Genomic DNA, 13,368 nt, shown 5'->3' on the forward strand with positions numbered 1-13,368 from the left:
GGAAGTGGTCGAAAGAATTATTTGAAGTATTATAGCTTATAGGTGTACTCCGCAGTCTGCCTCCAATGAATCTCCCTTCAGTTTGGTATATGGAACAGAGGTTATGATACCAGTCGAAATCGGAGAACCGTCTTTAAGAAGACAAATATATGACGACAACGCAATTAGGAACATGGCGGCAAAACAGAGAACAACAAGAAAATACAATTCCAAGCTTCAACCACGGGTGTTTGTGAAAGGAGACCTTGTATGGAGAATGATTAGTATCGTAAGGAAGAAAGATAACAAGTTTTCAGCTAATTAGGATGGTCCGTACAGAATATGTGAAGATGTAGGGGGAGGCGCCTACAGATTGGGACAACTATCAAGAGAAGAGATACCTAACTCATGGAACGTATCTCATATCAAGTTTTATTTTAGTTAAAATCAAAGAATGTAAGAAGATAGAAAATCTGTAATCCTGGGTGTACTCTTTTTCCTCACTCGACATTTTTTTCCTAAAGAGGGTTTTAGCCGAGGAGTTTTTAACGAGGCACCCCCAAAACGATAAATAAAGCAAGGGTTCTTTACAAACTTACCTTGTATTTTCAAGTTCTCCACTACTTAGCAAAGTAAGCAGCTTAGGTCGAACACGCTCTCATCAAGATAATTTTTTTTTCAAAGTTCCTCACCACTTACTAAAGTAAGCGGTCTGGGTCGAACACATTCTCATCAAGATAAAAGAATTTTCAAGTACCTCACCACTTACCAAAGTAAGCAGTCTAGATTGAACACGCTTTCATCAAGATAATTTTTTTTTAAAAGTTCCTCGTCATTTACCAAAGTAAGCAGCTGGGTCGAACACATTTTCATCAAGATAAAATCTTTTTCAGTTTCTCCACCACTTACCAAATTAAGCGGTCTAGGTCGAACACACTCTCATCAAGATAATTTTTTTTTCAAGTTCCCCACCACTTACCAAAGTAAGCGGCCTAGGTTGAGCACATATCATACCTAATTTCCTAACTAAACCAATGCATGATTATAGTTCACACAAACATAGGATATCATAGACAGGTAATAATAAGAGCAGTCGAAAATAAATGACATCCCACAATCTACGCACAAATGCATTAAAAACAACTTATATATTTAAAGAAAATAATCGATATGTTCAAAGAAAATGATTGATATGTTCGAAAGAGTAATAAATGTGCAATTATTACAAACTTAGGCTCAAAAGCCAGAATATGATCAATTAAAAACTAATCAAACGGCAAGATCAGTTTCCACTAGCATCACTTCGTATTCCTCAACTGCAGCATCCTTACCACTTGTGGCTGGCACCTCTTCAACCTACTCTGCACTTAAATCCTCCTCATCCACCAGGCGACCATCAATATCGTCTTTATTAACGTCATACTTTGAATTTGTAGGCTCCACCTCCTAGTAGAAGAAGGCTGCATGCCTCAAACCTTTAGTGAAGTCGTTGATATGTTCCTGGATAATAGGACTCTTTAGATCTTCAAGTTCGCTTTCAAGGCCGATATATTTCTCATTTAACTCTTCATTGTCTGTCTCTAGGTCAATAATTCTTCCATTCATCTTCTTCTCTGAATCTAGACATTTGACCTTCCAAGAACCAAGACGTTTTCTCTCAACCGGCCACTCCTCTTGCACCTTCTCCCAAGCCACCTTCTCCTCCTCATGCTTAGCGGCCTAGGCTTTTAATTCTTCTTGAATCTCTTCCACCTTGGCCTTGCTTCCTTCCTTTATTTCCCTTTGCAAAAGGGTGCCCACTCTACGACCCAATATCAATGCCCTGCTGTTAAATTCCAACATGTGTGGCCCGGACCTTCTTCAAATCCTTCCCAACACCATGTTTAGCAGGAATAGACATTTTCCTCTATGACCTACCATGAACGTGAACTTCGACCAAGGGTTCTTACAAGTTGGGAACTTCGGTATTCCCCGCATTTTTGACCTTCTCAACCTACTCTTTATGTAGAGTCCTGAACAAGTTCAGGTTCTTCTTCCCTAGTTGAGTCATATGAAATGCAAACATAAACGGTTATCTCTCTCACATAAAACATAGCGGTAAAAAAAGTATACCTTCTAAATCAACAAATGGGTGCACTGATAAATAAACTCTAACTAAGGCCTTAATGGACAACTTATTGCTAAAATTCCCTAAGATCTCCATAACTTCTCTATCATTTGCCGACAACTTCTCCTTCTTCATATCCTTATATCGTCGAGGGTTATTAGTTCTACTAAATGGAAACTTCGTACTCCCATCCTCATTATAAAATGTGAACAACCTGACTCCTTCACAACGACCTTAAAAAAGTCATCTTTAAAATGTTTGAACGAATGTGAAAAAGCATCCAATATGCTTTTACCTTACCGACTTATGAGTGACAACCAAGTAATTGGGCTCTTTGGACAAATATCATAAAAATGGAGAAAACACTGTGGAGAAGGCTGAAGATATAAAGACTAACATAACACATGAAAGGCCTATAGATAACCCTAACTATTGGGATGCAATTGGGTATGCGCGACGTTCAGTAGCCGTAGCACCCCCATTGTAAAATCATCAAAAGGAATCTGCATATGTAATTGTGAAAAATGGCACATGTACATATAAAAGAACCCCTCCTCGACACCATCTTGATCATGATAGACACACTCAACAACATTCACTTGTTCTAATGATACGACACCTGAGAAAGCGTCTTTCTCTAGAATAGGGATACAGTTCAACCATGAGTTGAGTATTCGAGACCAGCTAAATAGGGAATATTGAGTCCTCACATCCGAAGCCACCCATGCGTACCCGGTTTTGGGAGGCAAACTATTTTTGGCAACTTCCTCAAAAGGATCCTACCTAACCTCAAGAATAACTTCCATCTGAACTCCCTCCCCCCCACTGTAACTGGTACCCTTACTCCCCGAACCATCACTCCTACTACCCAACCCTGATACAAAAGAACTATCACTATCACCAAACATACCTTATATATAGGAAAGTTGACGGCACAAAGAGAAAGCAAATATGTCGGACACCACTCAACCACAACTGATGAAATTTTCTTGAAACCAACCAAATGAAATTATGCACAAGCTCTTCCTTGGGTTCACTATTTATAAGATAAAGCCCAAACCCAACAAGTTTTTCTACCCAAAAAGTACTCAGGAGATGAAGCATCACACTTAATGATGACTCTACACCTTCCACTAATGCAACCCCTAACATCCTAAGTCTTTTCACTTGCTCAGCCACCTCTAACAAGTCTTAGCAACGTTACCACTTCTCAAGACTGGGGGATTACCATAATAGATTTTAAATCCGTAATATCCGGTTAGCATGTTACAGAAACAAGTCATCCTTTGTGTGATTCAAAGGAGGTGTTCATCCCTTATAGATTTCATGGGAGGTGTATTCATCTCTCGTGTGATTCAAGATAGTGTTTTCTAAACCCTAAACTTTCTTATCTGTGATTGTATTTTTTATTTATTTTAATGATTGAGTTAATTTTGTTTTTGAGAGATTAACAACTAGACGTAGGGTCTTTTCATCTGAAGCCGTATAAATACCTTGTGCAATTTTCTCTTCCCTACTCTCTTTATTTATTGTGATTATTAAAATAAAGGAAAGAATTTTAATTGATATTTGATATTAAAAGGGAAAAAATTTTAAAGTACAATTTTTATTGAGAACTCAATTCACCGTCCCTCTTGGTTTTTGTCCATTAACAAATCATTCCGCTGCTTATTTACAACATTCACATCTAATAAAATCATACAACTGCAAAATCATCATAATTGAACTCTGCACATCAGGTTTCAAACTCATTCCCAAGCCCTAACATTAACCCCTCATGTTTGTGCACCCATTCAACCATCAAGGTATCATCAACAATAGCAATTATATAATACTATACATTCAATCATGAATGAAGAACTTTATAGGAAACCCAAAATATCACAGAATCCATAAAATCGTAGAAAAACAAACCAATCAACGTCGCATCTCCTGGCAAACCTTCATCGCTGCCAGGCGGTTCATAGAAAAACCCAAAAATCTGGGTCAAAAAGGTTGTGTCGCTTGGCGAGCCTTCATTGCTGCCAGGCAATTTCTGGGCAGAAGCCTAGAAACCACGAAAAATAATGTAAAAAGGAGAAAAATGTAGACACCCAAGCACAGTATAACATGAACACATAATTCAAATTAAACAAGTAGGAGCCACTCTCCTTACCTGAAATTCCCACTTTAAATGCACCTAGGCATTTATAACACGATTCAAATAAGCTTCACTTATAGGTATCTGAACAATTCTTCCTGTTGCTTTTACTGAACTTCCCTCTTGTATCAACAAACCATCACCCATTAATACAACACCAACATTTTTTGATTCCAAATTCAAAGCAATGCCTATAGTACCTTCTTCAAATTTCACCAATTCACTCGTCATTACTTCATCAAGACCATAAATACGAGCAATACCATCGCCTACTTGAAGTACGGTATCAGTATTTACAATTTTTACTTCTGTATTATATTGCTCAATGCATTCACGGATAATTTTAATAATTTCATCCACATGAATGGTTACCATGAAAATATCTTAAATTTATTCTTTCTAGCACAAAATTGCACCCAACCTTGGCTTCTACCAAAAGAACTCCTCATAACCTTCAAAGCTCTCCTTAAATCCAGTTGTAGTGCTCTCTTAAACCCCTCTCAACTGCCACATGAATTGTTCTCTCTTTTCCTCCTTCACTCTCCCTTTTCCCCTCTTTTCAACTTCTAAAAACAATTAATTAAAAAATAAAAAAACGTAACAAAAATGCTTTAACTTAAAAGGAATACTTTTGCACTATCCAAGGTTTTAACTCATTAATAACAATTGTCAATGTTTCTTGCTATTTCATGCATAGACCACCATGCCATTTCATGTTTCTTGTTTTTTCATGCACATAAAAAATTGTCAATGCACATCACACCTTCATGCATACTTGTAAAACAATTAATTAGTTAAATTATCTCATTAATACCTTACAAAGGACTCAAACCCAAGTCCTTACAACATAACCAAATACTTTCAACCACTTGAGCTAGTATTTTTCCTTGTTATAATTGACCCAATTAATTCCATTAAATGTGTCTCCATTTCCCACTTATTGGTCAAATAAATATTTATTTATATTTAATTTTCTCGGATCTTACAAGAAACGAAGATGGCGAAGATCTAACTCTCTAGAAGTGCGAAAGTCTTTTAAAAAGGAGCGCGGGGTTGAAGTGCTGGTCTAAATGACAACTAATCATGAAAATAACATTTATTCTAAAATAGATATTAAAGGACCCTGTCAATCTTGAACCAACTTCAAATATTAGAAAATTTTTATTTTTTTTAAAATAACATCATTTTATTTCAACTTGTCAGTCTATTTTGGCCCGATCCACCTAACTCGTCAAACTAACGGGCTAAAGGCGGGTCAACTAGTCTATTGATCTGTTTTTTACTTTTACTTTTACTTTTTGAAAATTAAAAATAATTAAAAATATTATATTTTTGTATAAAAAGTAAATATGCAATACTATTATAATTTAACATGAAAATAGAGTAATTTAACATGTAGATAGAGTAATTTAACATGCAATACTATTATAATAGAGTAATTTAATATGTAAATATAATAATTATTTTAATTTATCCAATTAAAGATATTAATTGATCAATTAAAAACTTAGAAAATATTTACATGATTAATATGATCTAAATATTTATTTATAAGAATATATATAAACAAATTTTATAAATAAAAAATGGTGGGCTTGCTCACCAACTCGACTTGTGACAGGATGGGTTGTAATTTTTGACTCGTTCTTCAGTGATGGGTCATCCTGACCCTACCAGTTTTTGGTAGACTAAGGGAAGGACAAGCCAAAACGAATTAGACTAACCTATTTTACTATCCTTGAACTTATTATAACTGCCTTTATGTACTTGTTGTTAAAAAATATTTTTTTTTGTAGTGTTTTATCTTTTAAAAACTTTCTTTAAATAATGATTTTAAATTTTTATATATATATATATATATATAATAATTCATATTTTTTTATTTAATTGATATTTTTTATTTATTTATTTTGTTATTATTAATTATTTTTATGTTACTTAATCACAATATTTCTTAAAAATTACTCATTTTTCAATGATCAAATTTTATCTCAATAAAATATAAAACATATTTTTATAAAAATTTAATCACAGAAGTATGAACGTAAGATCTTTTAAGTCCTATATTTAAAGTAAAAATAAAATTAATAATATAATTATTTAGAAATAAAAATTAGGGATGTCAAAAAAATTCGTATCCGCATGTATCCGTGGATAAAATCTGCAACAGATAGAAATTGATGTTGTAAATGGATACCTGCGAGTAACATGTACGAGTATTTTTAATACTCGCGTGTTAACAGGGTGGGTACGGGTACCATAGTATCCATACCTATGGATACCTGTACCGTTATACTCTAATTTAAATTTTAAAAAAATTAAAAAAATGATCAAAATACTACCATATTGATCTTGAATTTAGCAATTAGTTTTAAAAAAAAATCATTTTCTTGTAAACTGTTATTCAACACTATTTAAATGAATTATTTTAATTTTGTTTGAAATTTATGAATGTTATGTATTTTATTTGAATTTACGATTAAAATATGTTATTAAATTTTTATTTTTATTTTTTTGTAAATATCTGCGAATAACCATGAATTTTCGTGGATATTAAAAAATTATGCGAATACCCATCTAAGAGATACCCGACGGATATAGATAGAATACGAAACGGATATTTATTCAACAGATAAAATACGTAGGAGTTACTATCCGTACCCTACCCGTCCCATTTACATTCATGATAAAGTTTTTACAATTTACACTTTATCATATAAGACTGTTACTATTGTATGAATTGTATGAAGACAAGAAATTAATGATTATATAATGTGTCATTGATGTTTCGATATTTATCTGTTTTATGTCTTATTCATTTATTTTACTTCATGTTTGTGTTATATCCAAGTTTCAATTATTTATAAAAAGTTATTCATATTTTTCTATGAATAATTAATTATAAAAATTACTAATATTATAAATTTCAAATATATTTATTTTCAAACAAAAAAAAATGTTTTCAAATATACAGGCACATTAAGTAATATGTTCCAAAATATTACAGTCGGATGAAATTGAAAATCTTATTTAACGAAAATTTTTTATAGTTTTATTTTGAAAGTAACCTACGTTTATAATTAAATGTGTTAACAAAAATTTGTCAAATATCATTTATGATTTTTAATATAAAATAAAACCGAAAATCAAACATACACATATTATTTAAATGGCAAGATCTTGACCCAAATAAATTGATTTTGGTGAAAACTATATATTTTAATATTTTAATAATGGTTGAGGCACAAAATTTTCTAGAAATCTCCTTCTATGAAAAGTAATATAACAAGATTAAATTATTTTACACAATGTCAAAGAGGGAGACATGGTTCATAACTTGAAGGATTCTTGCTATTATGACAAAGCCAAGCAATTCATATATCATTCGTGGTTCAATATATCTATTTATTTCCCATCTTATTCATTTATTTTACTTTATGTTTTATGTTATATCTAAGTTTCAATTATTTTTTAAAAATCATTTCCAATTTTCTATGAACAATAAATTATAAAATTTACATATATTCTAGATTTCAATTCTATTTAAATAATAAAATTACATCACCAATAAAAACATTAAATATTTTTTTTATAGCAGACAAAATAAATTTAACTTTGAAAGTAATTAATATTAATAACCATTACTGAAATTGATCGTACATTAAATCTTATTTAAATAATTATTACAAGGAACACATGTTTTTTAAAAACTATATTTAACAACATTTATTGTTAAATTATATTTAAATATTCATTTTAAAATTTATTACAACAATTAACATTAATGTATTATGTAGACATTAAATTTATCTCTATTATTTAATTAATATCTTCTAATTTGTTTTAATAGTCTGCCTTCAAAGTATTAATATTTTTAATTACAAACATTCAATATATAAATATTTTTCAAAAATAGTATATTTATGTTCCTCACATTCACTGTTTTATTTGTTGCTTAGTTTCATAAACCTTCTTTTCTTCTTTCTTACATTCTTATGATAAGTAGGAAGATCATGTTGATAGGAGTTGGTTTTGTTCAGAAAAACACACAAATTCTCTTTGACCACTTTGATGATCTGTTCAGCACTTCACCTTACAAAAATAGGTCCATTATTTTTAGTTAGCTGTAATTAAAAAAAAAAGGTACTCGAATAAAATGATATATAATTTTGTTTTCTATAAAAATTGTATAAAATAAATATAAATATCGATGCAAGCTTGGAATTTGAAACCGGAGGATACACAGTCACCATGGGAGTGCGTGAGTGACACCTTTCCGCCAAACTAAATAATCAAACCCGTGCTTGCCAGCTATTTGGCGTCTCTGTCTGAAAGCATTGAAAACAATATTCTTATATTCTTATTAATAAAATAGAGGAAGAAAAATTGGCAGAAAAATAAAAAATTGATAAAAGGAAGAACTTAAAAATAGAAAAATAGAAGAGAGAAGAGAGAGAAAGAGAGGGAGGGCTATTTTTGTCATGGGATCCAAAAATAAAAAAAAGTCCCTCGAAAACGCAATCATGGGTGGCAGAAACGGAAGCACAGCACGAACCAATCCCCAACTTTCGGTTCTCCCACAAATAAAATAGTAAACAAAACCCTCTATTTGTTTCTTCCAATCCCTCTCACGCCTTTTCCCAGCCTCTCTTTCTCTCTCCAACATCTCTCTCTTTCTCTCACATCCCTAACCAGATCCCGCAATGGCCAGCGCTCCCTCTCCACGCGAAGAGTTCGTGTACATGGCCAAGCTGGCGGAGCAAGCCGAGCGCTACGAGGAGATGGTGGAGTTCATGGAGAAGGTCTCTGCCGCCGCCGAGAACGAGGAGCTCACGGTGGAGGAGCGCAACCTCCTCTCCGTCGCCTACAAGAACGTCATCGGTGCCAGACGTGCCTCCTGGCGCATCATCTCCTCCATCGAGCAGAAGGAGGAGAGCCGAGGCAACGAGGACCACGTCGCCGTCATCCGCGACTACCGATCCAAGATCGAGAGCGAACTCTCCAACATCTGCGACGGAATCCTCAAGCTCCTTGACTCGCGCCTCGTTCCCTCTGCTGCCTCTGGTGACTCCAAGGTCTTTTACCTCAAAATGAAGGGCGACTACCACAGGTACCTCGCCGAGTTCAAGACCGGTGCCGACCGCAAAGAGGCCGCTGAGAGCACGCTCTCCGCCTACAAATCTGCACAGGTTTTCGATTTTTTTTTTATATTCTAATTTTCGCATTATAGATCTGTTTGCTTTACTCGCCAGATTCGTGATTTGATTGATTGTGAGTAAATTATTCGTATGTGCGCGTGGATACTCACGCGCGCTCCATTTGGTCATCTTTTGGTTAGAATAGTGGAATCTAATACTGTTAAAGTGACTTTCTGTAGCGAAGCAGGTTGAAATTTGGAAATCACTTGTTTAGAATTTTAAATATTAAATTGTTAAATGATGTTTGGTCTGTGTTTGATCTACGATTCAAGACATGTATTTGTGTTTCAAATTTTAGCTTAGTATTGTGGAATCTTTACGGAATCTTGGAAGCGATGATGAAATTTGGAACCTACTTTTCTGAAATTGAAAATATTAAATCATTGAATCGTTTTTTCTCGCGTGTTTGATCTACGGTTCAAAACCTTTGGTTCTCTGTTGCAAATTTTAGGTCTAGAAGATAGTGGGTTCTCTGTGGTAATGGTGGTTTTGGAGCGAAGTAATTGAAATTCGGAAGTTACTTGTCCACAATTGTTAATCTTAATTAAGTAATTGAACATTTTTTGCTTGCGTGTTTGATTTACAGTGACTTCCATATTGTAACGTGAAATAGTGAAATAGATTTATAGCGTTGTAAAACTGAGGATTTTCTTTTGTTTTAATGTTTTGCTTGATTATATTGCGAAGTGTATATTCTGCTTTTTTGTTTTTCTGATGTTTTGCTTTAACTGTATTGTGTGTATAGGACATTGCAAACTCTGAGCTGCCTCCAACTCACCCTATTAGGCTTGGTCTTGCTCTGAACTTCTCTGTCTTTTACTATGAGATTCTTAATTCTCCTGATCGGGCTTGCAGCCTTGCAAAACAGGTTAGTGTTCAGAGAAACTTGTCTTTTTATTTTAATAAATGACTATTCGATTACATTAAAGTATTTATTCGGTAAAAACAAGATAGTGGCTGGACGTGGTGAACTATTCGAAGTTAGCGATTCATGAATTGAAATAATATATTCATTTCATTGCAACAACAGCATATTATAGTTTCAGTAATGTCTAAGTAACCTTGACGTTAGATTCTGATGACTAATTAAAATTGTAAAATGTTAAATGATCGTAACTCGTGATCTTTGGTAGGCCTTCTGATGTAAAACGGTATGTAATCGTGAACATTTCTGTTGATTTTGAAATTCACCAGGCTTTTGACGAGGCAATTGCTGAATTGGATACACTGGGAGAGGAGTCATACAAGGACAGCACTTTGATCATGCAACTTCTTCGTGATAACCTTACCCTCTGGACCTCTGACATGCAGGTATGACTTTTGGGATTTCCAACATCATTTGTATAGTAATAGCACTTTATTCTCTTCAGAGAATCTATTTATTGATTACGGTGTTTATTTTGTTGGGTTTTCAGGATGACGGTGCAGATGAAATTAAAGAAGCCGCGCCTAAAGGGGACGGGGAACAAAATTAAACAAATCATACCGCTAATTAGTCGTTGAACTTCCCTTCTATAATGCTTTCAAAGGGAGAAAGTGCCGATTGCTAATCTCGATGTTACTGAGATTTTAGGCATTCCATGGTCTTTGTTATGAATTGTGGATGCAGTGGGCTATTTTAGTTTGTCCTTCCATTTGTACGCGTTTCTGAATTGCCTACTTTCTTAATGACACTGAAATTTCCATTATATGCTCGTAGAATATCAAGATAATATTCTCTTTAGCAAACATGATATTGCTCATTAATTTAGGATATGAAAGTGTGACACCTTTATTTGTTTTATTCGAAAGCCTCGGAATCATAAATTTGATAGATTTTAACGTGCTTTTCTTTCGTGTGAGGATTGCCAACTTCGGTCTGTTTTAATTGTTCTTGAGAGCTATTTTTTCGCAATGCACATGGGTTCATCTCATGGATAATGACTGATAAGTTTTTGTTATACGAAGAATATTTTGTTACTTTCAATTGCCTGTTTGATTCCTTGGTTTTAGTGGCTGAATAAATTAGGTGTATTGAAGATACGTTAAATTATAGGGACTTCGGAATTTTCATAAATAATGATCCTGCTGTCAATGGTTACTGTGGAACCAAGGTACGGTTTTGATTATTTCTCAAAGGTTTTCAAATGGTCATGGATATGGCAACCCGTACCAATTGATCTGATTACTAATGATGATGGCACTAGTATTAAGGTTCAAAAAATTGAAAATGTTGGAATCATTTGTGGTTTACAAAATTATAAATAGTAAAATCATAATATGTTTATCTGAAATTCTTCGGTTTTTTTTTTTACTACAATGGTTTATTTTTTTAGGTAAATTATCATAATGGGTAGATTTAAAAATAATTACCAATTTTGGGGATAAGTTGTATGTAAATAACACGACTTCCAACTTTATTTTACAGACTTTGTGAAAAATTCTTTCTTTACTTAGGCAGTGTTCAATTCCAATGATTTACTAGTGGAAGAGATTGTCTAAGATAGATTTATGAGTAAATAGCGTCTTTGAATTCAAGGATTTGAGGTTGAAGGAAAGTGTGGATTTGCGAGATTAACTCGATATCTCATCTCGTTAAGGGGAGGAGGTTTGCGGGTGGGAAGGGTGTTTTTATAGTATTATCCCTGTTTAATTTCATGTGTCTCTTGACTCTGTATAGGCGAAGAATCAATTATGGAGTAGATTTTAGTTGTCATGGCCGCATGAGGTGTGAGGTTTTTGGAAGGAATCGTCGCCCTTGGTGGCACTACGAAGGTGGAGGAATGAACTCTGGTGGTTTAAGAATGTTGAGGTAACCACATGTGCAAGCTAGGGAACGATCCATATTTTGTTGGATCAAATCCATGTGTGCATGAGATATAAAGGGATCTGATCCCATTCTTTGTAGATTTTATACCAATTTATACTATAGAGGGCAATATTGTGATCTATCTATTACTCACAAACTTTACTTTTAAATTCACTCATTATCACTTCTAAATTCCTTAAAAAAAACAACACACAATTCATTCTCAAATCCATTCAAACTCATCTACTCCATTTCTTTCAATTTCATCTACTTAAGTGAACACACCCTTAAAACAGAAGACATTTACGACATATTATAATACTAAAATAAATTGTTGTTTTAAAACACATGAAGTTACAAAATATATTTGAAACATGTTGTTTCAAACAAATCGGTGTTAAAAAGTAAACCATTTTAAACTTGAAAAATGTTTTACTATTTTAAAAAATACTAATTATTGTTACAAAACATACAAGTTACATTGTTATAACATGAGGTTTGTAAAACTTAAAAAAATCAAATCAATTATATTGATTACTAGATGAGAGGGTTAAGTGGCTTGGTTAACAAAATCAGTTTAAGAATCGGTCAGCTAATTTTTAAAGATGCATAAATAAGTACAAGAAAATCTATAGAAGAAAAAAACAAAAACAACTCAAATTTAAGAATAGACAAATAGAAAAGGTCAAGTATGTATCTATAAAAGGAAAATAATATTAAATTAGTCGAGTTGATATTACTGGTAAAATAATTTAAAAACCATATATATATATATATATATATATATATATATATATATATATATATATATATATATATATAACAACTAAAATTTAAGAATAGACAAATAGAAAAGTTCAAGTATGTATCTATAAAAGGAAAATAATATTAAATTAGTCAAGTTGATATTATTGGTAAAAGAATTTAAAAACCATATATATATATATATATATATATATATATTAAACATGTTAGTTGAGAGGTTTTTGAGGTTGAAAAGTTCGGTAATAGATCTGTCAAATTAGCTCACTTCTCATGATTTGGCCCAGAGTCAAATTGGTCAAAAAGTTCCTCATTGAAAAGACCCACAGGGCCAAAAAGCTCACAAAAGCCCTATGGGATAGAGCTAGCCCATGGGTCCTTTTTTAGAAAAAAA

The 13,368-nt window shown here is 33.0% G+C and overlaps 1 protein-coding gene across 1 annotated transcript; it reads left to right on the forward strand.

Moving 5' to 3' along the window:
* Positions 1 to 8,778: 8,778 nt before the first annotated feature.
* On the forward strand, positions 8,779 to 11,251 carry LOC114194361 (14-3-3-like protein). The gene is made up of 4 exons (XM_028084528.1): positions 8,779 to 9,415; positions 10,170 to 10,292; positions 10,619 to 10,735; positions 10,840 to 11,251. Exons 1-4 carry the CDS (start codon positions 8,930 to 8,932, stop codon positions 10,897 to 10,899), a joined length of 786 nt encoding a protein of 261 aa, XP_027940329.1. The 5' UTR covers positions 8,779 to 8,929; the 3' UTR covers positions 10,900 to 11,251.
* Positions 11,252 to 13,368: the final 2,117 nt, after the last annotated feature.

Source organism: Vigna unguiculata, chromosome 8 (assembly GCF_004118075.2).
Source record: "Vigna unguiculata cultivar IT97K-499-35 chromosome 8, ASM411807v1, whole genome shotgun sequence".
Lineage (NCBI taxonomy): Eukaryota > Viridiplantae > Streptophyta > Magnoliopsida > Fabales > Fabaceae > Vigna > Vigna unguiculata.